The 27,412-nt window shown below is 42.4% G+C and overlaps 1 protein-coding gene across 2 annotated transcripts in view; it reads right to left on the bottom strand.

Moving 5' to 3' along the window:
- cpeb2 (cytoplasmic polyadenylation element binding protein 2) overlaps positions 1 to 19,850 on the bottom strand; it is a 30,512-nt gene extending 10,662 nt beyond the window's left edge. Inside the window, exons 1-4 of one of the 2 annotated variants that reach the window (XM_034701547.1) lie at positions 18,586 to 19,850; positions 14,995 to 15,264; positions 5,222 to 5,312; positions 1,256 to 1,306 (exon numbers count right to left, since the gene is read on the bottom strand). In XM_034701547.1, the coding sequence (XP_034557438.1) occupies positions 1,256 to 1,306; positions 5,222 to 5,312; positions 14,995 to 15,264; positions 18,586 to 19,488 (1,315 nt within the window). In that variant the 5' untranslated portion in view covers positions 19,489 to 19,850. The remainder of the gene's footprint in view (positions 1 to 1,255; positions 1,307 to 5,221; positions 5,313 to 14,994; positions 15,265 to 18,585) is intronic. The other variant, XM_034701553.1, reaches the window with a different exon arrangement.
- Positions 19,851 to 27,412: the final 7,562 nt, after the last annotated feature.

The following is a 27,412-nucleotide window of genomic DNA, read 5'->3' as shown; positions in this document are numbered from 1 at the left end:
CACTGATCACATGCAACCTTTAAGGATTGAACTTTCAGTTCTGATAGCCAAACATAATCACTGCAAAATGTATTCTTAAATATGACACAAAAAACAATTAAAAGATTATAATAGATGTATTCCTGCGTTTATAAACTGGCTCCAGACTAACATCCTCACTTCCATTCAAGCACTAAAGCATGCCACAAGAAGCCACACGGAAAAAGGCACGTTAGGAAGTTTACCTCGACGTCTCCCATAGCTCCGGGCTGCATGTAGAAAAGTAAGAAATTCAAGTTTCAGCTGTGCACACATTCCAAAAAATGAAGATGTAACCTTTGCAGATAACGTTTGTGACTGAATAATAAGCTGTCTGTTATAAAAAAATGCATTTTATTGACTTTATTCTCCTGAGACCCAGAAAAAGATTTATGCTTCATTGTAACTGACACATGAAACACTGAAGTAAGCTATAAAACATCCTCAAATCACCACAGATGCTTCATGAGCATTTTTTTCAGATTAACAAAATAGCTGCCTGCTTCTAAAAACAAATTTATCCCACATTTAACATAAATCGTGTCAGGTCTGACAGGAGCCGTTTTGGAAAAGCGGAAAAGCTCCACATATGTTACATCACTGAAAAGCCCTGAGTGTCCTCTGTCAGGGACAGCGAGGCTCACTGCAGCTGCATGTCTAGCCTCAGAGACACGAGCCACAGTCTGGCTCAGACACAGGGCCCAAATGATGCTCTGATTGCTGGGTCTCAGGAGGGGAACACAGACTCTATAAACAATAAAACGCACGATCACGATTATCCACGATCGCTGTCTGACCCAGATTTCTGTCCTGCTGAGACGGTTATAGAACAAGGTTTTATTTTTGACACTAAAGTGACTTCTGTCCTCGTGTTTGGGGAAAAATGAAGAGTATGCAGAGCTCACATTAGAGATTTGTAACTGATTTAACAAAACCCAAAAATATGAACAGGAGTCTGATTTGGAAGTGCGCTCTGATGCAAACATACCGTGTGGATTTAAAAAAAAAAAAGCAGATTAACAGATGCAAATGTCACCTGGTTTGACCCCATTGTGCCACAGCGAGTCTGCTGAGTGCGCCTAATGAGGCTAAAGATTAACAGAGGAGGCATCATGAGAACAGTTCTCCTGATGTTCCCATTGTTCCTCAGAGAACCGACTGACACGGGGCCGAGAAACAGCTGGATGGAAACGCTGAACATTAACAACAGAGGGAGATGATGCTGAGAGATAATTACCATTGAGCATGAGCAGGCCGTCAGCCCCGGGGTTAGGGCATCCCACACGGCCTGACATGAGAGATAGACACACACACACACACACACACACACACACACACACACACACACACACACACACACACACACACACACACACACACACACACACACACACACACACACACACACACACACACACAGAAAAAGAGATGAGACACAGAGCAGATGGAGAGGACAGGGTGAGGCCAGTGTGTGTGTGTGTTTGATAGCAGAAACACACACACAAACAAACACACAGTGAGCCTGTGAATGCGTCTCTGCATCCTCTCACATGTCTGCAGTGACGAACACAAAGAAACAAAGCTCTCCTTATCCCTGATGATGATCGGAGCGGGTAAACAGAGGAGAGTTCGCAGAAAGAGACACTAGCTTTGTTTTCATCAACACTTCCTTTAAAAACCGTAATTTCTCAGCTTGGAGAATCAGACTCTGACGTCCTGACTTGTGATGTTTCTGTCTGTCTTACCAAACCTGCAATAGGGGAGAACGGGGTTGGTTGTCACACGGGTTGGTTGGCACAATCGTTATATCTCGCCACCAGAGGGTGCTGTCTCTCAAATTGGGGTATGGACATTTCCAGAATTAGGATCAGAGCTCACCTACATAGTCTTCTCTGGAGTAAGACAGCTGAGCTTGAGGTGAGAGGACTTTTTGTGTTTTTCATGTCAAATTGTAAATATTCAGCTCCTCAGTATTTTTCTTCTAGGCTTTTAAACGATGGGTTTATAACAAAACAAGTGTTACCCTTACAAAGTGTGAGGGGAAAGCTATAGTTTAGATTTTTATTAGCTAGCTAAGTAGTTGTTAGATGGTTGTTAGCCTTGATGCTAGCAAAAAATTCCAGTTGGGGTTGGTCGTCACATTCTCTTTGGGGTTGGTTGTCACATGTAACAACCAACCCCTATGTTGGTAAAATCATGCATGGTGAAATGAGTTGGAGTGTGCAGACCCTACATTTGCCATCACTGTAACTCAGACAGTGACTGCATGTAGCCTAGTTGAGTCGGCCGTTACTGTTCGGCCTATTTGTTTTGTTCTTTATGTTGTTATATAGGCTGGCCTAAAGATGTGTTTCCTGTTCATGTTCCTTGTTCATTTTATGTTACAATGCATTAAGTTATGTAGGCCTATCACTTGACAGTGCAATTAAACTTTCAAATTTAGTTCTGCTTTCTTGCCTTTTTTAAAAGATTTTTCCCGTTAAAATACCATTGTGACAACCAACCCCATAGTGTGTGACAACCAACCCCATAGTGTGTGACAACCAACCCCATAGTGTGTGACAACCAACCCCATAGGAATGACTATTGAAAGATGTTTTGATGATGATGAGCAATCATCAAAACAGTAAAAAGTGTGACAACCAACCCCGTTCTCCCCTACTTCTGAGTTGCATCCTTATTTCCAATCACATTTAAGACTACTGTTGTTTTTCTAGAGGTGGTACTAAAAGCACAAACAGAGCAGGGAAAGACCTGACTGCATATAAATAATCTGTTCCAGATTGTCCGCCTGTCTTTTATTATGCACAAAGAGCTCAGGATGAAGCCGAGGCCAACATCTTTAAATGTATGAGCTTCCTTCTGTGGCTATAAAAAGGTTAGGATATGACATGAATGCACTGGTGCTTTAAGTTTGCTCTGGTACCACTTGGTGCACTGGGACTATTTCTGCATACCAGCTGCCTGAACGCTCTCCTGTCCTCTCCTCATCACAGTTTCTCTGTGGGGTTCCTAATGCCACCTGAAAATATGTTACTCATGGTGCACTGTGCATCCTTTTCTGTGTGTTACATGACACTCACTTACATAAAAACTAATGCACACTTGCTGTATGAGCCATTTTACCTATGTAGTATATATATATATATATATATATATATATATATATATATATATATATCGTATATATATATATATATATATATGGCGGAACTGGCGCACTAACACACTGGGATCCTAGCTCACCCCCTTCCCCCCAACCCCCTCATCACTTACTTTAACTCTGCCTGTCCCATTAAAGTTACTAACCATAGACCTTTCTGGAGTCCCTGAGCTCCATTGTCCGTTCTGGACTCCAGCTGATACGGACGTGCTGGACTCAAGCGGCAAAAGCTTCTACTACTCGTCTCATCACTATCACCTCTCTCTCTCTTACTCCCCTCTATCTGTCTTTCCAGACCCAACTCAGTCGAGGCATGATGGCTGTCTAACATGAGTCTGGTTCTGCCTGAGGTTTCTGCCTGTTAAAAGGAAGTTTTTCCTCACCATTGTAACTAGCTTAATACTGTGATGTGCAATGCTCATGGTGGATTAAGGTGGGGTCAGACTGAGTCTTACCCTGTCTTGAAGTTGGGTCTCTGTTCATAATTTGACATAGAGTGGTCTAGACCTCCTATGTTTGTAAAAGCGTCCTGAGATAACGTTTGTTGTGATTTGGCGCTATACAAATAAAGATTGATTGATTGATTGATTGATTATGTCATTTGTGTTTAAGCTTTACCAAGCTGATATTAAGATTTTTATTACAATTCTCACGGCATGCTCAAAGGCACTGATTGTGCAAATTAAATGCCCGTAACAAAAGGAACGCCTTATGTCCGTGTCTTGACTGGAGGGAGTTACACAAACTCTTAAAACACACAGATAAATCCATCTACCTCTAACTATGAACATGTCTGTGAGCCTTTTATTTCAATGTAACCTTTATTTTACCAGGAATATTCTCATTGTAATGCAAAATAAACAAACAACAGACAATAACGAGTTACCAATTACTATGTCCTGATTACCAACAAGCCCGTTATCTTACATACAGAAATATTACAACCCAAACATTTACAGAAGAACATTACACCTTGTTGATTTGGTCCCTACTGTGTGTTTAGTTATAAATGTTTTTATTAACTTGAGTTGTGTCCAAATATATTCATAATCTAAATAAAAATGATTCTGATTTTATCTTTTTTGAGTCTCTAAATAAGCTCTCAGTACTCTTCTTTTATTTGAGCTCCATGTTCTAGAGCTCTGATGTTTTGTTAGCTGCAGCAGAGCTATAAATGGCAGAGCCCTGCACCCCTGCGAGCCCTCCTTCCCCCCTTCGTCTCCTCTCTTGGCTGTCATGCACAGTGTGTGAAAGTGCGATCACGTCTAAAATTAGTCCAGATCCCCCCTTTCTCTGCTGTGCACACTGGCCCATGTCCTCTCCATCTGCTCATGCAGGAAAAACAAGACACTCGCCAGACAGAGGGGGGGCTCAGGTTGAGTCCTGAGGTTTCAGAGGAGCCTTAATGGAGAAGTAACCGGTGAAGTGCTGAAGAACTGTGGGGCTGCATGTTTTGATTTATTTCAGGATTGTGTACTAGTGTGAAAATCTAGCTGCCTTCCTGTTAGGGCTGTAAATGAGCTACGAGCAGCCGTCTCTGTGAGAGGAGGAGGGGGGAGCGGTTATTTGAGACTGCTCCTCTGATGTCCAGCAGCTGAGCCCAGGAGGCCGCGACAGTGTCACACTACAGCGCACTCTCTCCTCACAACTGACTAACCCTTCATGTATAATTTAAAGAAGAAACCCAGGAGTGCTTTTTATCTTTTACTTTTAAAAAAACAGTCCAGGAGTTGTGATGTGCTCAATCTGATAAAGTAAGAAGTTAGACGTGATCACAGCTTTGATATTTCTTCCTATCTCTCCTCAGCTTCGTGTTTTGTTCAGGTTAAGTAGCATCAGGAAGGTCATGTCAATGCGCAGCTGGTGGCAGAAGTATTAAGCTCTCAGCGGGGAGAAAATAAGCTGCTGTGTGGAAAAACAACACAGCTCTGGGAGCAGTGGACCTGTCACTTCCCTGCACCGATATCATGCCGCTGAACCCGATCACCTCCCTCTGACCCCCCGCAAACGTAGATGGAAAGCAAAAAAGGGCCGTCTTACCTTTCATCGGATCCTGTTCGGCTCGCATGATGTCGATCAGAGAGCTCTCCAAGGAGTGCATGTTCAGGCTGTCGTACATTCTGGAGCGCTCCTGCAAACACACCGAGGTTTTTATATCATTAGGAGTCAAACAAATCATGATGCATGTCTAATTCTGCACGTTTCTCACACACTCCAGTGATCGGGCTTATACGTAACAAAGCCCCTGAAGTGTGGGTATTTGGCTTAACATGTAAGAGATTACAGAGAATGAGTAGCTCACACTTGGATTAACATTCTTTCCATATTTATGCACTTCATGAGTCTGATGGTATATTCCTGAGCCGCCTATGGAGCTGATTCTGGGAAAGATCGCAGGACTTGTTCTCAGAAATGGGCACTCGGAGGGAAAATGGAAACCAAGAGAAGGAGCTGGGTTAGGTATCTCATAATTAGGTTATGAGATTATCAGCTGATCAGAGAGATAGTTCTTTCACTTTACAGATATTGCAAAGGTCCACTGTTCCTGTCCCAATATGAAGCTGAACAGCTTGTTCTTGCATTTCTGTAAAGTAGATTAGAATGCTGTAATGCTATTTGCTCTGGGCTTTCATAACAATCCATTCAGAAATCACAATTAAGCCTGAACTCGGCTTTTTAGAAAACAGAGAGTGGACATTTTCACAGGCAAACACCAGAAAATCAGGATCTGACTTTTCCTTTCACACAGCAGAAGATGCGCCACGTGAGACGGGTCCTGATCTACGGGAAAAAGGTCCGCTTGGTTTGGGCAAAGGGTGACTTAAGAAAGGCAAGGACCACTACAGCATGCAGGCAGTAAAGGATCCATGAAAGATGATGCATGAAGCAGCCAAACTCAGCAACATGAAGAGTGTCACCAACACCTGCACACTGACTCGGACAAGTCTTGCAAATGTATTTATAAAGCACATTAAGGTAGATGATCAAAGTTCTGCACAAAAGCAACAGCAACATTAAGAACCAATGCAACAGAAACATATTACAATGTCAAGCCGGGATGTTCTCTCCCTGTAACGTCTCACCTTCAGTGTAAATGTCACTGAGGTGTGAAGCTGCACGAAGTCGTTTCGCCGCTGTGCCGGCATTGGAGGTGTTACAGGGGTGAGACAGTGGAGCCGGCAGGGTGTGTGTGTGTGTGCATGTGTGTGCATGTCTGAGAGTTTGATCTGCTCCTGCATGATCAATATAAAAGAATAAAGGTGTGATGACTGCAGAGCTGCGTTATAGTGATGTTTCAGTCAAACACACTCAAATGCTGACACTGAAGTTAGCTGTGAGGTGACAAAAGATGCAGATCTGATGGAGGGTCTTTACTTCCTGCCTCCCTACGTTTAAAAAGACCTGCACTCAGAGCTGGTCTAGTAAAGCGTGAAGACGCCGGGGTCAACACATTCGGACGTTTGTATCCTCACTCCTCCGGGTTGTGTCAGGACATGTTCAGGAAGCAGCTTATAACTGACTCCCCAGGTCTTTTTGATTTGATTTATTACACAAGTCACAATTCAAGGCCTCATTGGCCGGATTATTGTACTTTACAAGGCGCTTAATGGTTTAATGGGAGCGACCTACATCCCCAATTCTTTGTCGTCGTATAATCCTTCTGCTGAAACTCCATGAGCACATTTCCCCAGGCTGTCAGTTAGAATGTGTTTGCTCAACAATGCCTTTGACTAACTGTCACTCCTCCTTTGTTTCTCTCCCATCATTTACATATTCTATTGTTCTCTGCTTACGGCCTTGCGGTTTGGTGTCTCTTTTATCAGACTGTGTTTGCATTTGTTTCCATTTGTTGTGTTTTATTCTCCGGTTCTTAAGTTTGTTGTAAAGCACTGTGAGACGTCACTGCTGCAGAAATGATTTACTTAAAACAGATGAGTTAACATCTGGTGACGAGCATTGAGCATCTAATCAGTATCAGTAACAGGTTGTAAGTTAAGATCTATGCAGTTAAAGTAGTGAACGTTTTTCCACCAAACAGAGAATGAAGAGAGTTGCATTGTCTCTGTGAATGTGTGTTGGTGCAGCAGGGTGAGAGCAGTGGTCTAACAGGATCAATGAGTTCTGTCTGGTCCTCTGTCCTCTGACTCTCAGCCTCTCTTCATGATGTGCAGAACTCGCACAACTCGCAACTTCAGCTCTAAACTGTCCACAGCAACACGCACAGAAAGACGCCAAGGAAAGTCCTTTCAGTCTTTCTTCATGCACCTGGCAAAGTTTAAACCACATCTGCTTTATGCAGCAGGTGGACAACAAATGCATGAAGTGCCTGTTTCAGCTGTGCTCATCAAACTTCACTCCTGATTTCTGCAGCTCCTGAGCTCACAGTGTAGTTTCTGTCATAATGTTTTGCAGGGGCGATTCTAGGATCAGATGTTTAGGGGTGCTGAGCACTCAGAGGGCTGCCCGGCCGGGAAAGATACATTTCAATGTTTTGTACATTTGAATGCAATTTCATCCCCACATTTGTGTTTGATACAGCAGCACCTCAACATATACATAAACAGTATGCATGTTTCTGGAGTAAAGCAGGCCCCTATAGTGAGTACCAAAAATACCAAAAACTGACATTGGAGTTATTTTTTGGACTTTCATTTGAAATGCACAACATGTAAAACAATGTGGAGCTGTTGTATTTTTGTTGTTAAAATATTACTTTTCAACCAAGTACTGTTTGGTTTTGAAACTATTCTAGCTTGTTAAAAAGGAAATACAGTAAAAAAAAAAAATCGCTCAAATTTTGGGGGGCTGGGATTCAATTTAGAGGTGCTTCAGCACCCCCAAAAATGGGCTATAATCGCCTATGATGTTTTGTAATGGGGTGTTGCCAACATTATAATGATGACCTTTCTATTTAGATCAAGACTATCTATGCACCATTCAAGTCTAGCCACTTTTCCAGGGGGTGTTATAAATTGATGAACAATGTCATTAACCTCTACCTCTTCTGGAAATGCTTTTATTAGCATCTTCATGTCAATTTATAATCTTTACAATATTCAAAGATTCAACATAAGAATGTGGAAGCTTTACTCAGGAAGTCTGGATTAATGACATCCTGGCTCTCATCTCTGGTAATCTGATGACAATTTCTTCACTCAGGTTCCAACTTGAGCGACACATCTGCTTAACGCTATACTGCAAAAGCCTATCAGGGGCTAGATTTCCTAATTTCTTGGATGGATCTGACCTCCATGTTTTCTCCTCATGAGGACAGATCTGAACAAGTTTGTATTTCTACATCATGATTTTGCTTTTATGAGGAAGCTGAAGTCTCGTTGATTGTTAGCAAATCACAAGAAAACTGATTTATATTTTAGGTTCATGCAAAAGTCAAAATGAAGCCTCTATCTAACTTTCAACAATTAAAGTGACAGCTACCCGAAACAAATGAACGGGTGTTACTCAGAGGATGTAACAGAGAAAAAGAAAGAATGCCGTTGACGTTGCTTACTTAAACATCACATGGTAAAGGAAGGCTTGGAAGTATTCTAATGCTGATGTTGGCTCACTGATGAATTGTTGAAAAGTTGGCATCTGTTCCCAGAGATTGGTTGGGCTAAGATTTTAAATCCTACTCTTACATGTTGACATTTCAGACATTAAAGGTGACATATTATGCTCTTTTTCATCAAAATATATTGGTCTAAGAGGTCCCCAAAACATGTCTTTAAAGTTTATTGCTCAAAAAAAACACTTTGAAATCAGATTTTGGTCTGCCTGTAAACCCCTCTTTTTCAGCCCTGCTCAGAACAGGCTGTTTTCTGTGTCTGTGCCTTTAAATGAGAATGAGCTCTCTGACCACGCCCCCTCAGGAAGTGAATGTGGCCTCGGCTCTCCACTACGTTGATCTAATGTTTACATGTTGGCTGAATATACACGGCTGCTCACAGACCAGCGTTGCTTCAACCCTCTGAATCTGATCCAGAATCTGATCCTGATGGAGAGGCGCCTGCAGCAGGACCTTTCTGAACCATTGGTCACAGATTTTGTGTTTCTTGTTGTTTTATTTGTCAGTATGTCGACGTGTGTCTTGGTACACAGCTACGAACATGTAGCTATGTGGCTACATAAAAATCACCCACTAGATCTTCAAATCTGCAGACGTGGGGAGTAAAACCGACCTTTGTGTTTATTAAGACTGCCTACAACTAGCATGCCTCCCTCCTAAGCTCCTTGTTAGCACACATGTGTGCAGGGAATGAAAAATGGAGGAGGGGTTGAGTTGTATTTTATACAGTCTATGGGCTGAACAAGCTCCGAGCTCTGACTTCTCTTACAGACTGGAGCACGTTGTGACGTATGAAAAACACTGAAAACTGAAACGGCTCGTTTCAGCACACATTTACAGAAAGGTGGAGAAATCAGAACAGGGGCAGAATGGATTTTTTTTCATTTTCGGGGGGTTTGTAGACATGCCAGGGACACATATTTCAGGTAGAGAACCATTAAAAAGTCAATATTGCATAATATGTCACCTTTAACTGCATGTAAAACTTGCTTGCAGTCTTTATTTTTAATATATGAAACAAATGTAGCAGCTAGAATATAGCTGCTACATGAAGTCTGCATGAATCTTTTATCTCATCTCGTATTCAAAGTCATCCCAGTTCAAATGTGGAAAAAAAACAGATGCTGAAAACAACAGAAACAGCTGTTCCTACAATGATTCTCCTTCTTTGTTAAAACCAGGGACGTGTTCAATATAAGAACAATCTGCAGCACTTGGCCTCCTCTTAAAGACTGAACATCATGTTCCCGGACACAAAGTGCATCATGCTCTAAGTATGATGTTTCTTGTTTGTAGTTTGTGCCATTAACAGTGAAACAACTCAAAAAGAAAAGATTGACATCATGCAGCTGTTTCCGTCAGATGTATTAAGTTAAGTTCCATTCCTGTAACATTACGCTTCTGTACTTTTATATTGATCCTGCAGCAGCTTCATACTGATGCCCCAGAGTAAGATTTCACATGATGTTACAGCTTTGCAGAACCAAATGAGAGGCAGTCGGCGTCATCGAGAGTGATGGAGACAAAGAGGGACTTTGGAAACAATGGCGGAGGAACTGCAGGTTCCACTTTTATCGCTGTGCAGATTCTGCAGACTCAAGCAAAGCTGCTCTGCAACAACAATGAGTAATGGCAGACTCAAGCTGGCCACTATTTCTGCTACAGTATCTCACAAAAGTGAGTACACCCCTCACATTTCTTCTAAAGATGAAGCACAACAAAGCCTGCAAACAATTTGCTAAAGTCAAGCAGACTAAGTACATGGATTACTGGAACCATGTCTTGTGGTCTGATGAGACCAAGATAAACTTATTTGGCTCAGATGGTGTCAAGCGTGTGTGGCGGCAACCAGGTCAGGAGCACAAAGACAAGTGTGTCTTGCCTACAGTCAGGCATGGTGGTGGGAGTGTCATGGTCTGGGGCTGCATGAGTGCTGCCGCCATTGGGGAGTTGCAGTTCATTGAGGGAACCATGAATGCCAACATGTACTGTGACATACTGAAGCAGAGCATGATCCCCTCCCTTCAAAAACTGGGCAGCAGGGCAGTAGTCCAACATGATAACGACCCCAAGGGTAAAGGTGATGGAGTGGCCAAGCATGTCTCCAGACCTAAACCCTATTGAGCATCTGTGGGGCATCCTCAGACGGAAGGTGGAGGAGCACAAGGTCTCTAACATCCACCAGCTCCGTGATGTCATCATGGAGGAGTGGAAGAGGACTCCAGTGGCAACCTGTGAAGCTCTGGTGAACTCCATGCCCAAGAGGGTTAAGGCAGTGCTGGAAAATAATGGTGGCAACACAAAATATTGACCCTTTGGGCCCAATTTGGACATTTTCACTTAGGGGTGTACTCACTCTTGTTGGCGGTGGTTTAGACATTAATGGCTGTGTGTTGAGTTATTTTGAGGGGACAGTAAATTTAAACTGTTATACAAGCTGTACACTGACTACTTTACATTGTATCAAAGTGTCATTTCTTTAGTGTTGTCCCATGAAAAGATAGAATTAAATATGTGCAGAAATGTGAGGGGTGTACTCACTTTTGTGAGATACTGTATCAGAAATGCTTTGCAGGAGAAATATTGTGCATGCTGTTGTTGAACGTGTGGTTGTTTTAAGTCAAACTGTGTTCAGTCTAAAATAAGAATGTGGAGGAGAGAGAGGGACCATGTACATTGTTGTAAGTCGTGGATCACCTTTGACTTCATATTCGAACAGATTGAGACGCCTCAGGCACGGGAAATTATCACCAGCCTCTGGAGCTTCAGCTAAGACCTGGTGTTGTGTTGTTGGGGTATACTACTCCATCTGAATACCGCTCCACAAATTGTACTTTCAGTGTCTGTGTTTTAACTGTGTGCCTAGCCTGTGAATGGACGATTTTGCCAAATGTGTGCTGGTGCGATCAACAGGACACATATTCCCCAAAATAGGAACAGGGGGGATGTCGGCTTTGAGGTATATTTTGTCTCGTTTGGTCACCATGTCTGAGGTTTTACGAAATGGGACAGAGGATGTGTAAATAAACCAAAATCTACAACAAAGAATGTAGACAGAGGTGCCGGTTAAGCTCAGTGAAGCATGCCATATACAGAAGCTGCAGTCTTTGACATGGCGGCATGTGTTTCACAGTGAGTGTGTGCATTAATGATGAAATTATTCATGTTTAATTCTAAGAAATGTGGAATGACCAAGTACTGTCTCTGAAACTCAACACAGCCCTCTCCTCTCCTCTCCTCTCCTCTCCTCTCCTCTCCTCTCCTCTCCTCTCCTCTCCTCTCCTCTCCTCTCTTGTCCTGTCCTGTCCTGTCCTGTCCTCTCCTCTCCTCTCCTGTCTTGTCCTGTCCTGTCCTCTCCTCTCCTCTCCTCTCCTCTCCTCTCCTCTCCTCTCCTCTCCTCTCCTCTCCTCTCCTCTCCTGTCTTGTCCTGTCCTCTCCTTTCCTGTCCTGTTGTCCTGTCCTGTCCTCTCCTCTCCTGTCCTGTCCTGTCTTGTCCTCTCCTCTCCTGTTCTGTTGTCCTGTCCTGTCCTGTCCTCTCCTCTCCTCTCCTCTCCTGTCCTTTACTCTCCTCTCCTGTCCTCTCCTATCCTCTCCTGTCCTTTACTCTCCTCTCCTGTTCTTTCCTGTCCTCTCCTGTCCTCTCCTGTCCTCTCCTGTCCTCTCCTGTCCTGTCCTGTCCTCTCCTCTCCTCTCCTCTCCTCTCCTCTCCTCTCCTCTCCTCTCCTCTCCTCTCCTCTCCTCTCCTCTCCTCTCCTCTACTGTCCTCCTCTCCTCTCCTCTCCTGTCCTGTCCTGTCCTGTCCTGTCCTGTCCTGTCCTCTCCTCTCCTCTCCTCTCCTCTCCTCTCCTCTCCTCTCCTCTCCTCTCCTCTCCTCTACTGTCCTCTCCTCTCCTCTCCTCTCCTCTCCTGTCCTCTCCTCTCCTCTCCTCTCCTCTCCTCTCCTCTCCTCTCCTCTCCTGTCCTCTCCTATCCTCTGTGAGACGTGAAACTCAAGACACAGCAAAGATGTGTCACAGACTGCTGAACATTAAACAGAAAGGAAGGAAGGAAAAGAGTTGGAATCTGAAATATTCTTGGTCCTACGCTGTTTATGGAAATTCACAATCCATGGAGTCGGGTCTGTTTCCTGGAATAGGAAGTACTGGACTTCTCGGCTATGATATCACTAATATTTGAGCTTGAAGTAACAGTCAAACCATGCAGTGACACCGTCATATCATTATTTCAGTCTGAATGAGTCACTCTGATGAAAATCTTTCCTGTTAGAAGACGTCAAAGTGACATCATGTTTCAGCTTTTATGCTCTTCTCTTAGTTGGACTGTCCATCCATCTTTGATGTTTTATGTGGGGTTTTCTTTTGCAGGACTTTAGCATAGATTCTAAATAAGAGGTGGGCATGGTCCAGGAGGCGTCCCCCCATTGTTTGTGGAGTTCAAGTTTGGTGTTTATACCGCCTCTGTGTTCGATTTCTGAAGCAAGAAGTGACCGTTTCTGAAAAAGGACGCTTTTTTTACCTTTTGCATTTATCTATTTTGTAAATATTAACCTATTTATCTTATTGTACTTTCACTATTTTTTCTTTTCTTTTATATTAATTTATCTTTTATTTTAAATTATTATCATTTATTATAATTGGTTGCCTTCTTGTTCATTCACTTATTATGTTTCTTATTCAAAAAACATCACTTGCTTTAATTGTTTACATTTATCTTCTGTATGTAATATGTACAAATTAAAATAAACAGATCTTGGAAAAAAAAAAAGAAAGACATGCCCCCCAAAATAAAGTGGTTATATCCGCCTGTAAACATGTTGAATTCACGTTGGGGTTTCTTTTAAATGAGACCTATTGGAGATTCCTGGGATTTTGGAACCAGCCTCCAGTGGACACTTGAGGAACTGCAGTTTTTGCACTAATGCATTAGCTTCAGTAGATTGCTGCTTTAGCACACCCTGCATTATCATCTGTGTTACTGTTAAAATACAGCAATGTACAAAATGAACATCCTGCGTCAGGAAAATCTTTACTGACTTCATAAATCAACAAGAGGCAGACTCATTTCCTCATCGACCTCTTTTCACAGCTGAGTGGCCCCCTATTGGTCATTAGAAGTAATACAGGTTTAGAACACTTCCACACTGCCTTCACTTTAGAGATCCAGAGGCAACCTCCAGCTCAGTCTCTCTGTGGTACTAGACATTTGAATACCAGGGCTTGCCTCACCACATACAAATGAACTTCCTACTTCTATCGTCACTATTTATTGCTGGAACGCAGCAACATTTGACTAAGTGCTTTCCAAGACAAAAGTACCACCTGTGTTTTTACTATGTGTAAGTACAATATCATGATGGGCATTCAGGTCTTTCTCTGGCTCTGGTGGGTTGGGAGTAGATATAGTTCCATCTTTACAAGACTACCAATTCACTTACATGATATTTTAGTTTCCTCTCAGTTTACTAAAATCCAAAACAATTTCTGAAATCCACAAACACCACATGAACCACACGGACACAGTAAGGAGATATCAGACATGGTTATAAATATGATGGAATTGAATCATGAAAGAAAACTATGAGCTTCATAGCTCATAATTTTGTACAATACGAATAATTAATCTCACTCTGAAAACCTATGAGCATGTAGATTATGGTCGTGCAGGAAAAAACAAAGGGAAACGGTGAGATCTGATCCAATCATGACCAAAGAGGGAGCATGTAGACCTTACTGCATGTACTATATCAAGTAAAGCAGCCTGTAATGAGCACTGATAGAGACATCTGACAGACGGACACATTATTTCCTTCTTCAGGGCTTCAGTGTGTACAAAAAGTGAGTCTTAGTTGCTGATATAAGCTCACCTACAAGATGAAGCAACCTGAGTGAGTGAGAGCTGCCCAGCCCCCACTTTGTTACACCTTAGTAAAACCTGCAGAGCAAATCAGCTCAAACTCCCCCCATCTGTTTGAAATGCAAACCAGGGCTGCCACTTTTATGTTAATTTGCAAACTGAAGAAGCAATGATTTTCTCTGTAGATTCAAAGAGTTTCTCTCTCTCACTCAGAAACACAAACTTCTCCATCAGTCCCTTTCTTCAAGCTCTGATTCACATGAAGCGGTATTCCTCACTTACCAGTTCTTCCCCTATTTTACAGCGTCTGATTCTCACACTACTCTTGCTTCCAAACAAACACACTAACCCAGTGATCCGACCGATGCATAAACAAACCCAAAGCATTTACCTGCAGGGGCAACAAGGAGTTGCTGTTGCTGTCCATGCGAAACATGTTCTCTTCGATCCAGGACTTAGGCCCCAGTGATCCTGCAGAGCGTGGGAACTTTGGAGGAGCGATGACGTTACTGGAGAAAGGCTTCTTCATGGGGGAGACGTGACTCACCGAGCCAGGTACGCCCATGCCACTCCCTCTGCGGTGGTCCCGGCCCCAGGACATCCCCCCGGAGCCCCAGCCGTTCCCCTGGTGGCCGCCCCAAGGAGAGGGCTTCACCATTGGCTGTAGAGGGGACAAAGAGAAGGGAAAAAATGAATCATTAAAAAGGCTAAATCTAATCTTTTCTGTACATTTTTAAGTCTGTATATGATATTATTTCCATCTCTTAGTCTGCTTCCTTTTCTCACACAGCACAGCTTGATCTGCTCCTGTACCGGGGGGTGGATAAGAAGATTTAGGGCTTTAAGACTAATACTAAGTATCCCGTGCGCTGCGACACCACCAGTGTAAGTTTCACACACACTCTCTCTCTACCTGGAACCTTGTGTCCACTGTTAAGCATATCATACATTGAATCGCATCAGGCTTAATCTAGCATGCTTTCACGTGAACATTTAACACAGAGGACAATTGACGTTCTGTTTCTCACACGCTCAAAATTTTATGTGACCTACATTCCCCCGTTTTCTTTCTATGAACTGCAGGCGGCTCTCGAAGGGCTGCGGGAGAGTTTTACAGACAGGCAATAAGAAGAGGAAGCAGCAAATATTTACATGTAGAGCAAATATTTAGAAAAGCAGAAGTGACTTTGAAGAGGAAAATAAAAATAATCAGGAAGACATTTGGAATTTACGATTGATAGAAACATCATCCTGCTGGTTTATTTCTCTGAAACCAACGTCTGATTTATTCACAACATTTTGATATTATTCTCAAAACAACATCAAAAATCCTTCTCTTGTCTTTAATCTTGGACCTGACCCTCATTCTTATTTTGAAATGTCTCACAATGGTATGCTAGACAGAACTTTTTATAACCTAAAATAAGACAATACAAGAGCTGTAAAAGGAGAAGTGTACTCCAGTTGAATTTTAAAACCTTGTTTGAAATGAGCCATTTGAAAATGTCTGTTTACTTTTGAACAAAGGCAATTTAAAAATATATACATTTATATTGATGAACAACAAAACATCAAAAACATTTATGACCGTTATAATCTTGCTTAAAAAATATTTGTCTCTTAAATCAAATTGTACTTGATATGTGTATGTTTCTGTTCTCTAATTTTTCTTTTTGTTTTGTTTTTTGTTGTTTTTTCCCTCTTTAATTTTCACTGTGGAGTTACACTGCACACTATTTGCTCTAATCCCCTATATTTAATATTTGAATTATTGCAATTAGTGCAATAATTATCATTATTATCATTATTATTTTGACTTATTTATTTTCAGATTGTGAATTCCATTATAATGCATATCATTTATTTTTTTGTATTTTCATTCTCTTTCTTTCAGAAAATGTGAAAAAACTGAGCACAAATGATTTGCTTTGACTGCTAGAAATTAAAATATCAATATAAAAAAATGTAAAAAGTGCATATTTGATGGTTTATTTAAAACGACACACTTTGTTTACAATAAATAGAAGATTCTGCAAATTCAGATGTTGTTTTCTGTTGGGTTGTGATTGCTGGAAGTACACTCAGGCTGCTTGAAGAACAGGTACACATAAATAAACAAAGCACCTGCTGGTTTAATACTTCAATTAATAAAGACTTTCATAAGAATAAAACTGAACTCACAAACCTTGCATAAAAACTTAAATTAAATTGGTTAAATATATGAAAAGCATCTGAGAGGGTGTTTCAAAACATTAAATCAACAAGGAACACCTGAGAAGGCTCTTTTTTAAAAAGTTGTATCTATTGGAAGGGCATCCAGAAAGCACTTTATTCAATTTTAAATCCTGGAAGGGCATCCAGAGGACATGTTTAAGAGATTTAATCACCTGAAGGACACCCAGATGGTACTTTATTAAGATCTATATAGGGCCTACTGGAAGGACATCCAGAGGGCACTTTAAGGCAACATGTGAGTGTGTTTTTAGTGTGTTTTCAAAAGAGCATCAGGGTGTGCATTTTGTACTGTTTTATCCATTAGATACCAGAGAGGGTATGTCTGCTTCTGTGTTTTCTGGACATGACATCACCAACAGGGGGCCGCTGAAAAAACCTGCATTCAGTGATCGTCCAAATTGAAACCCTCTGAATGAAATCTGTTCCTTTCATTTTGAGCTGTTTATTTACAAAGCCCTCATAATCAGACTACAGGGTCAAAGGTCAGAGAAACAACCACACCACAGATGCCCTTTAAGACACACCCAGTCACACATTTGCATACACACCCTGAATGCAAATCACCTGAGAAACCTGAAGCGACTGACACGTCAGCTCCAAGACGACTGCAGCGGCTGAACGTTTGTGAAAGCTGCTGCTGGTGTTTCATCTGGAGGTCCTCAAGCTTTTTTTCAATAATGCAACACTTCTGAGTCATTTTTTCCAGCTCATATCTCCTGAACAGTGGTCTAAATGTGACTCTTGGCTAATTTTAGTCCTGCAGAAAGCCAGAGCAGGATTGAAAACAAGCCTAAAACAACTTCTTTTTAGCCCTGGTCTTAAAGTTTAGATCTGTTTATGAAATATTTTCCATGTTTCCTGTTGTATTTCTGCTACTTTTGTTTTACTACTAGATATATCTAATACAGGAATCAGTTTTCTTGACTTCTTGATTTTAAAATGTACTTATTTGTGTTTATTATAACACAATAGTTTCAGGAAGTGTGTGTGGCTGATATGTCTAGAACTGTGGAAAATAAAATAAAACAAAATAATCTGAAGCTCCCTTTGCAGTTCTCTGATTCACCTCCAGGAGTACCAATACTCTCATTTGAAACACAGCCTTATAGTCTGCCAACACACACACACACACACACAAACACACACACACAGACAAACACACAACAAGATACTAGATGTTCTCATTTCACCCCAAATAAGAAGCCTCCATTTAGGACAGCAAACCCTGCAAGCCTTTGTGTTCCCACTGCCTGAACCACAAGACAGGGATGGTCAGGAGTCATGTGACCACATCCCACTGCTGCTTCAGGAGAGAACAACAGCGAGATTCAGAGATGCTCCCTTACTTCCCCCCTCCTCCTCATCCTCAAATGAAGGGATTCAGTCCTCACGACAAATGGATTAAAAAGAAAAAAGACTATTTCTTTTCTAGAGATTAAGAACATAATGTACCAACACGCACACACAGACACACACACACACAAACAGAGAGACACGCACATACACGCACGCGCACACACACACGCACAAACCAACGCTTTTTGGCTGAAATGATTGTCAGACGCTCCCTAACCTGAAATCACCCTCACATTGGGCCTGCGCTGAAATTGGATGAATGGAAAGCTCTCCTGATTTCATGTCAGAGAGAACAGAGGTGAGCTCTGCCTGCGGCCTACCTCCTGTCATGCAGATCAGTCAGACATGAAGCTGAGTGTCAGCCTGGTGCAGCCCTGCAGCAGCGGCTCACCTGATGTTGGTTGTAGTTGTTCCTCTGCTGCAGGAAGGCGCCCTGCTGCTGGGGGTGCATCTGTGGACTGACCGGGGACCTGCGGCTCTGCGGCTGCTGAGGGACGTTGATCTGAGGCGAGAAGGGACCGCTGAAGCCCTGCACGTTAATCCCGGCGCACGGATTAGCTGACACCGGAGAAAAACTCTGGAAGAAGGCCGGGTTGATGGAGGAGGGGATACCTGGGTAGAAGCTGTTGTCAGAGTCCGTGTTCGGCATCTGGTTGATGGCGTTGGCGTGGATGGAGTTGATGGGTGCGGGAGGGGGCGAGGAGCTGGTCTGGACGGACCAGGGGGTTCCGAACCCGGGGAGGGAGGGTGAGGACGAGCCTCCTACGCTGCTCTGCAGATCCTGGGGGGGAAGGTTCGGGAAGGCGGCGCTGAGACCTCCGGACAACATGTTGCCGGTGCTGCTGCCGTTGATATGGTGGGCGATGGGGGAGTCCATCTGGAGCCGGTCTGGATTCACGGAAGAAGGCGAAGAGGACTCAGCATCAGCTTCAGCCTCCTCCGGGGGAGAGCCGCGGGGGTCTGCAGCGCGCTGCCCGGGCAGGTGACTGAAGGCTCCCCGGGTAGGGGGCGACGGTGAGGGGCTGAACCCGGTTTGCTGACTGAACTGCTGATGTGTTTGGAGCTGAAGGTCACACAGAGACTGCGTTAGGATAAAATGCTCTGTGTTGGATTGAGTGTAGGCTGCGTCCTGGTTCTGGTTATAATCCGGACTGAATGAGCTCAGCTGGCAGCCCTGGCTGTCGCTTTGGCTCGGTTGCTTTCCGGATTTGCTGAACGTGCTGCTGCTGCTGTCCTGTTCGTCGGTTGTCGGGGGTGATTGCGTGGTTGTCACCCCCACAGGCTCATCCTGCATGTTGTGCTGATGCGCAGCAGCTGACAGGAACAGCAGGGACGAAGCTGCTGAAGGGCGAACCGGCAGGATCCGTCAGCCGGATATAAGATACCGAATTCGGCTATTGAATAAAGCCACTACACGGGTTTGCAAATCTATTTGACTACCGTTTGGTTAGTAGGAGATTGTGAGTGGAGAGGCTCCTGCAGGCAGAGAGGAGGGGGCCCGGCCTGTGCGGAGAGTCGTGATCTCGCTTCTTTTCCTCGGTGATATTTTCATCTATCTACAGACCGAGCTGTTCCGGCCTTGCAGTAGGCGAGCCTAGCCTGTGCGGTCCATTCCTGTCCGACCTGCTACCCCCTCCTCCGGTTACCGGCTGCGCTGCTGCGGCAGAGGATTAAAGATCCCCGACTCAATCTACGTCACCGCCGCGTCACGCCTCGCCCCGCCTCCAGCCTCGAGCCTGAGCTGAGAGGACCGCATTGTTTACGTCACTTCTTCATTATTCATATAGTGCAGTAGGCCTACACCCTCCTCCCAGAACCTACACCCTTCTCTCAGAACCTACACCCTTCCATCAGAACCTACACCCTCTTCTCAGAGCCTACACCTTCCTCTCAGAACCTACACCCTTCTCTCAGAACCTACATCCTCTTCTCAGAGCCTACACCTTCCTCTCAGACACCCTCCTCTCAGAGCCTACACCAGACCAGGGGTCTACTGACAGACACACAGTTATCTCCACAGAGGGTCTGTTCGCTGTCATGGGTTCATAATGACCCAGCATCATTTAAAGAGCTCTAATGTAGGCTACAACTCCAGTTTACAACTTTATTTTAAAAGTTCCTCATTTACATTAAAGTATCTTATTTTTATGAATCAGGATCTTTCCCTACAGATGAGAATAAATTAGATTTTAGAGTTTCAAAAAAAATAAAGTATGAGGAGAATAGTGTCAGCAGAGACAGAATATTCCTGTAAAACTTTGTTACTACCAGACTTTACAGCGTGTCACTGTTTGCCTCTGCTGGTACTGAATCAGTATTCAGTCCACAACCATTGTCCGCACGTCTGCGCCAGCGTCATTTTACGCACGGACGCCAGCATCTAAATATAGTTTTCTATGTCAGCGCGTGTCAGGGGGAGATGAATCTTCATCGCCTGTACTGAACTCAAAACTGACAAGCAACCCTGCCATATGATCTGCCTCATAAAAGCCCCCACAAGCAGCACTACTACACGACTACTGGCAAAATATAGCTTATGGGAAAGATGGTGTGTGTGTGTGTGTGTGTGTGTGTGTGTGTGTGTGTGTGTGTGTGTGTGTCGTGGATACGTCACCAGCTGAGTGTGCTCAGAGTTAGGAGTAAAAGAACAGATGGTTTCAGACTGACTGCTCCCTCGGCACATATATGGTAGACGTGTTTCCAAACAGAACAAGTGTCAGCTGGGATCTTGGGGATGAAATATGATTAAATTCTGTTTCACTTTCTTGTTTGTCCAAAAAAAATGTTAAGTCCAATTAAAGTTCCTCATAAACTGTGTGACACTTTTAGGTACACATCCATCAGATATGTGTATATACATACAAGAGCACAACAGTGAGTTAGTGAGTAAGTATGTAAGGAAGTGAAGTTTTATTTAGAACTTTTAAAACACAAGTACGTTATAAGCACAGAAATAAGCATATAACTAAATCACAATATAACAAAACAGCTTTCATTTCAGCGCCTTTAATTCTTCTAAATTTAAAGCTCCTGTAAGTAATTTTTCACGAGTGATGAAATAGACAGAAATGAAACTGATGCCTTTGTATGACCAACAAAAGCGAGCAAGACCATCAGCAAAAAGGTATTTATACTGTTTATATATTTATATAGAGAATTTTTTTAATACCTGTTTCTGTTTCCACAGAGGAGGTGTCAGACAAAGGAGGTTACATCATGCTGCTAAAACACCCACAGCATTCCCAGAATGAATAAAAGGTCTGACAGTGAAAAGACAGCATGAGCTTTTTAATCAGAAACCACTTCTTACACAAGTTCAGGAAAGATCAGCAAAAGCCTGACTTATACTTCTGCGTAGAATGGACGGCGTAGCTTACGACGCGGACCGCTAGCCCTGTGATTGGTCGGCATTGTATTTCCCGCATTTACAGCACTTCCGGGATCGCCACACATCAGCCGTGTACTTCATATCCTCTGACGTCTCCTCTCTATTCTCCATGTAATCATGTCTGTATGATAAACAGCAACATGTATCAGCTGCAGATTAACAGAACACGCTCTGGATCGCTGTGGAAAAGTAAACAGAGATCGTAGCACGGTTGGAAACAGACGACCGGCTATCAGAGAGGCCGCGCTGTCCTCAGCGATTCAGGGGAGTATTGCTGCGCGTCATGGACACATCGCAAACAAGTATGTAGAGCTCGGGTCCACGTCAACCACTGCTGTGTAGTGGCGATGCAGAAGTATAAACCAGGCTAAAGATATAAGAGGTACAGCTATGTCCACAGGGGGCGCCAAAATCAACCAGAACAGGGAGTTCTTCACTGGAGCTTAAGTTTAAACATTAGAACTCATTAACTCATCAGTGAGTGACAGTTCATACATATCACTTACACACATCATATCATCCACAGAGCAATCAAGACAATAAATAAAACTGGGTTGAATAAAGAGTAAAAGGTCAGAAATGTTTAGATTTGTTGTAGATAAATGACAAAAAACTCCATATGGTGATCTTTTTATTCTTTGTTCCGTTTATAGAACATGACTTCAGCCAAATTAAGTTCATGTAGATGCTTTTGTGGACAGATTTGTGGAGCACACTAAATTTCTTTTAACAGCTTTTAATGTGAGCTAAGAAGTGTACAGACCAGCAACCGACCAGTTTAAGCACAAAGCCTTCCTCAGTGTTGCCTGTCCATTACCTGTGGTGTCTGTTTCTGGTCTGTATGCTACTTAGCCAACATTAAAAGCTACTAAAGGACGTTTAGTGTGCTGACTTCTTTACTTTTTCAATAGTCTCTGTGTAGTCGTGCAACTAAGTTTTAGCTTCAGTATGCTCCTTTTTTTTGCTCATCTGGGTGATCGAATCTCAAGTGGGCAGTTTAAGTATGAGCATTTTGCTTTATCATGCATCTCCAGTGACCACTTGAGATCAGAGCTCAACTTCCTGCCCCATAAGCAAATAAAGACAGAGCACATTCACCTTCATCACACAAAATGACCCTAACTGTGCTACATTATTACAATGACGAGCTGCACACAGGTCTCATCTGCTGATCATGTTGAATAAAGCTGGAAGTTTGTACTTTATCATACACTCTGATGAACTTTGATCACATCTCTGACTCATGCTTTCCAGGATTTGATGCATTCTTCCTTATTGAGTAAATATGACGCTCCAGTATTCCCACGGGAAAACAGCAGAGAAGTATTAGATCAGTTATGTATCATAAGTGTGATCTGATATTCCATGTGATCATTGTTGAGGATACAGGGAGAGTGGGCGGTCCTTAATGTGGCCCAAGTCACATAAGCAGTATCCGTGACGTCACCCATCTGTTCCTGGGAGCTGTTTTGAAGCCAATCGACGGCGGCAGCTATATTGGAAATGTGAAACTCAACCAGGCAGAGTGTGACGTAGTGTGAGCCTCCTAGCTAACAGCTATGTGTTCCCGACCGGGAGTCACGTCAGTCATGTCCTTATTTGGGCAAAAACGTGGAATCTTAATATCTTCTGAACCGTCGCGTTAGAAAAAAATTCACCCCCCGTACAGTGTGTGCCGATAGAGAGATTAGCTTTGTAGAGCCAAGCCGTTTTTTGAACCAGGCTGTAAACATGTTTATTAATGCTGCAAAGATTGTCTTTTTCCCATTCATGTCTATGTGGTTTCCGGTGTTTCTGCAGCCAGCCTCAAGCGGATTCTCAATGTATTGCAGTTTATAACACTTCAGCATGGGCTTCATCGTTTGAGACCTGAGGTTGCAGCTTGAAGTACACACTGCCAGACCAGTGAGGACCGCTGTGCCCCGACCACCTCCATGTGTGGACTGTGATCTGATCTCTATGGTGGCCCTGAAGGACAAAATAAATGTACAAAAGATGAAACACTTTTACAAAGTTGGAGACAAATGAACATTTTTTGAAAACATTTTTACATTTTATAAAACAAAATTACATCAGCAAAACACTTTTAACCAAGGCCAAAACAAATTTAAATTTAAGGAAACAAATTTACAAAAGATGAAACACTTTTACAAAGTTGGAGACAATTTTACAAACGACGGAACACTTTTACCATTATGTTTGACTCCTTTTAGATAAGATAAGATAAGATAAGATAAGATATACTTTATTTGTCCCCCATTGGAGGAAATTTCTTTTGTTACAGCAGCTTACAACACGGGACAGGGGAATACAACAATGTACTAACATAGTTAAACAATATAATAACAGTAATAATAGCAATGACAAGGGTAAAATATAATAAAATAAAATAAAATAAAATAAAATATAATAAAATAAAATAAAATAGAATAGAATAAAATAAAATAAAATAAAATAAAATAAAATAGAATAAAATAGAATAAAATAGAATAAAATAGAATAAAATAAAATAAAATAAAATAAAATAAAATAAAATAATATATGGCAACTATTACAGATCTATACACACTATGTACACTTCTATCTGGTAAATAGATAAGGTAAGATATTGTAAGATAAAAATTGCACCAGGTTATTTAAAAACAAACAGCAACAAATAGCCAGACTCCGTTTAGCCTGAGGCTATGTGGTCTGAGGCTGTTTCATCTGAATTCTGACACATGATGAAGGTTTTGCAGAGATACGACGGAGCTTTTTCTGGAGACATGATGCTTTTTCATCTGAGGTCTGACACCTCTCTCTGAGACCTGAGGATGTCCTAATATGTAAACCATGTCCATCTCTGTTTGGTTTCTCTCCATCAAAATAATCTAAATGACCCCTCACTCGATCCCTTCCGGATCACTTCTGGTATTTGGTACATTCCCTTTCCTTAAAAATGAAATGTTAATTTGTTTCAGAAATGGTTAAAGTGTTCCGTCGTTTGTAAAATTGTCTCCAACTTTGTAAAAGTGTTTCATCTTTTGTAAATTTGTTTTCTTAAATGTAAATATGGTTTGGCCTTGGTAAAAGTGTTTTGCTGATGTCATTTTGTTTTATAAAATGTGAAAATGTTTTCCAAAATGTAAATTTGTCTACAACTTTGTAAAAGTGTTTCATCTTTTGTAAATTTGTTTTGTCCTGTACATCTCAGCTGATCCTCAGGACACACTAAGGTGTGTTCACGCCTGTAGTTAAGGCTCTCTACTTCTGATCCAATCACCCAGGCTGGATGTCCACACCAGGCGTAAACAGCTCTTTGTCTTAAAGCAGCAGGCAGCTCGGGCACACCAGGTGACTCCTCATATTTGCAGGGAGAGACAGGATGGGCAGGCACTGGGAAGGGTTTAGAAAGACTGCAGGCACCATTGTTCTTTGTGCGCCTGCCAAAAACTGCAAACCACAAGAAGCCTCATCCTGGCCCGGACAATGGACTGTTTTCTCTCTGTGTAAGATTCACTGCCACTGCGCCTCTGCAGCCCTTTGATTTTCATTGCTTTCTTGATTTGTGATGGTTGGGCTGCAGAAGAATCTCTAATAAGACCAAACTCTGAAGCTACCAGGCCACAGACCAAGATTTGTTTTTGCTTAGTAACCTTTAAATCACAACAGGAACTGAGGGGGCGCTGGTTTGGCTCACTGAAGCAGGCGCCACATGAACAGTGGCAATAGCTTTACCGAAATTTGGTGCACGCCATCCCCTTTTCTCTGTCTCCACATTTCCTATATTTCTCTCTCTCAAGCTGTCCTGTCCAATAAAGACTTAAAGCCTCAAAGGTAATCTTTAAAATAAGGGATTAAAGCATGACTTCCTCACTTTAAACCAATGAGATAACAAAGAGGGAAACATTTGTTTCATGGCTGAGTGTTCGTAAAATCAAATGATGTAGAATAAAGCATCAATAAACACATTTAACACCTAATACAGAGACAGTATGCAACGTATGCCCATGTTAATAGGCAATGGTTAATATGTGTACATTGATGTAAAGGTTTTGTTCTAGTAGTCCAGAGCTTAAGGTGCAATTAAGCCCTCTTTAGACAGGATAATTTCTCAGGATTGAAGTAAATTCCTCCCCACAGTCTCATCATGAAATGAATGCAAAGTCATTTTCTTTATGCATGTGTCTCTGCACACTTTGAGGACGGTATGTAATCAAATGAGCACCATAAAGAGAACAAAGTAAGAAAGTTAAAGTAGAAAATGAAAAGTGCTTTTGGTGCAATAAAAGACGTATCTGTCATAAACAGACAAGGTACATTTCTTAAGACTGAAGCTGCATTAATCACCTCGTGCAGTTTCTGTGAGTGAATGTGCTTTCTAATGAGGAAGACAGATACCAGAGCAGCTCAGTAATGTGCCTGATCAACCTACCATCTGCTCTCTGCTAATGATGAGTGCTTATCTCAGCACAGAGTACTCGCAGATTTACGCCCCGCATTGTCACTCATACAATGCTTTTATTTTGAAATCATCCCACCTGATTACAGAAACAAAGGCACCTATACAGTAACCTCTGCTTAAACTCAGGGGATATTTTTAGACTGAGTGTCAAAAAGGTTGTTGTTGCGACCGCTGGGAGTCTGCCAAGTGTGCACCCAGGAGAGTTTAGGAGCATACACACAATCAACGTTCTTCAGAGCTATGAATAGTTCCTGCAAAACTTTCAATTCCTGTAGCGCCAACTTGACATGAACCTCAACCTTGTTTCCAATCTCAGACGTCTTGATTTACTTTTCACTTGAGCTGTTTTGGAAAGTAAGAAGACACCCCCTCCTCTCAGAAATTCCCCGTCATAAGGTCCCAGATGGGACAGTCCCACAACCAGCGAGGGGGCAGGTGTGGTGGCTGGGGATAGTGCTGCTGAGCACCCGTGATTAGCCAGGCCCAGTGAGTGCTGCGGGGAGTTAAATGGGGCAGGCTGCCAGCTGCTGGTGTCTGATGATGATGATGAGGGTCTGGGGGAGGGGGTCATTTGGAGGAGGCGGGGGTGGTGTTAAATGGAGGTAGGGGGTGCATTCTATGACTCCCAGCTGCCCTGCAACATACAGACGCTGTCACATCAATCCAGGAGTCCAACCTTCGAAAAGTTCTGTATGTTACCCACAATATGTTCAATATGCATCCAAACCAGAGCTGATGTCAGCTCAATGTGCACAAAGTCATGAGGAAGAGGAGGGGTTTTTTTTTCTGCTGTGCAAGTTTGTGGACTAATATCCAAAACCTGAGGAAGACACTCAATACTTGTCTTGAACTGACCTTTAAACATGATGTGGGGTTGTTTGGCTGGAAAATGACCCCAAATAATGAATGCTGTCATTCTACTGGTGAAAATAAATTTTGTGAAAAATGTGCTGCGATGTTCCCTTATAACCACCATGTCCTGTTATAAAGAAGCATGAATCATCCAAAAATGAATAGATTATCTCTAGAACAGAGTATAAGCATATATAAAACCTTTAATACACTCTATCAGTTGATGTTTGAGCACCGTAAATAAAATGCTGAATTACTGAAGGGATCCTGTGTACCTAAATTTGTCTAATTTCCTCTCTTGTCTTGTTTTGAATTTAACATCTGTGTCTGTTGTTTTTTGTTGTGATGTTTCATTGTAATTTCATCTATATTTGCCTCTACTAAAACTAAAAAACAAGCTTCCTCAGTCCTCATGAGCAGCAGATGTTGATTTTTATTCGCTCTTCTTGTTTATCATAAGTCCAGGAGACATTAACTTTAGGAGCCTGCTGGGCTGCTGCTGGCAGATTTATCCAAATAAATAAAAAGATAAAT

Source organism: Notolabrus celidotus, chromosome 2 (assembly GCF_009762535.1).
Source record: "Notolabrus celidotus isolate fNotCel1 chromosome 2, fNotCel1.pri, whole genome shotgun sequence".
NCBI classification, from domain to species: domain Eukaryota; kingdom Metazoa; phylum Chordata; class Actinopteri; order Labriformes; family Labridae; genus Notolabrus; species Notolabrus celidotus.
Note: the sequence above shows the minus strand (reverse complement) of the source record. Positions and strands in the feature narration are given on the sequence as shown.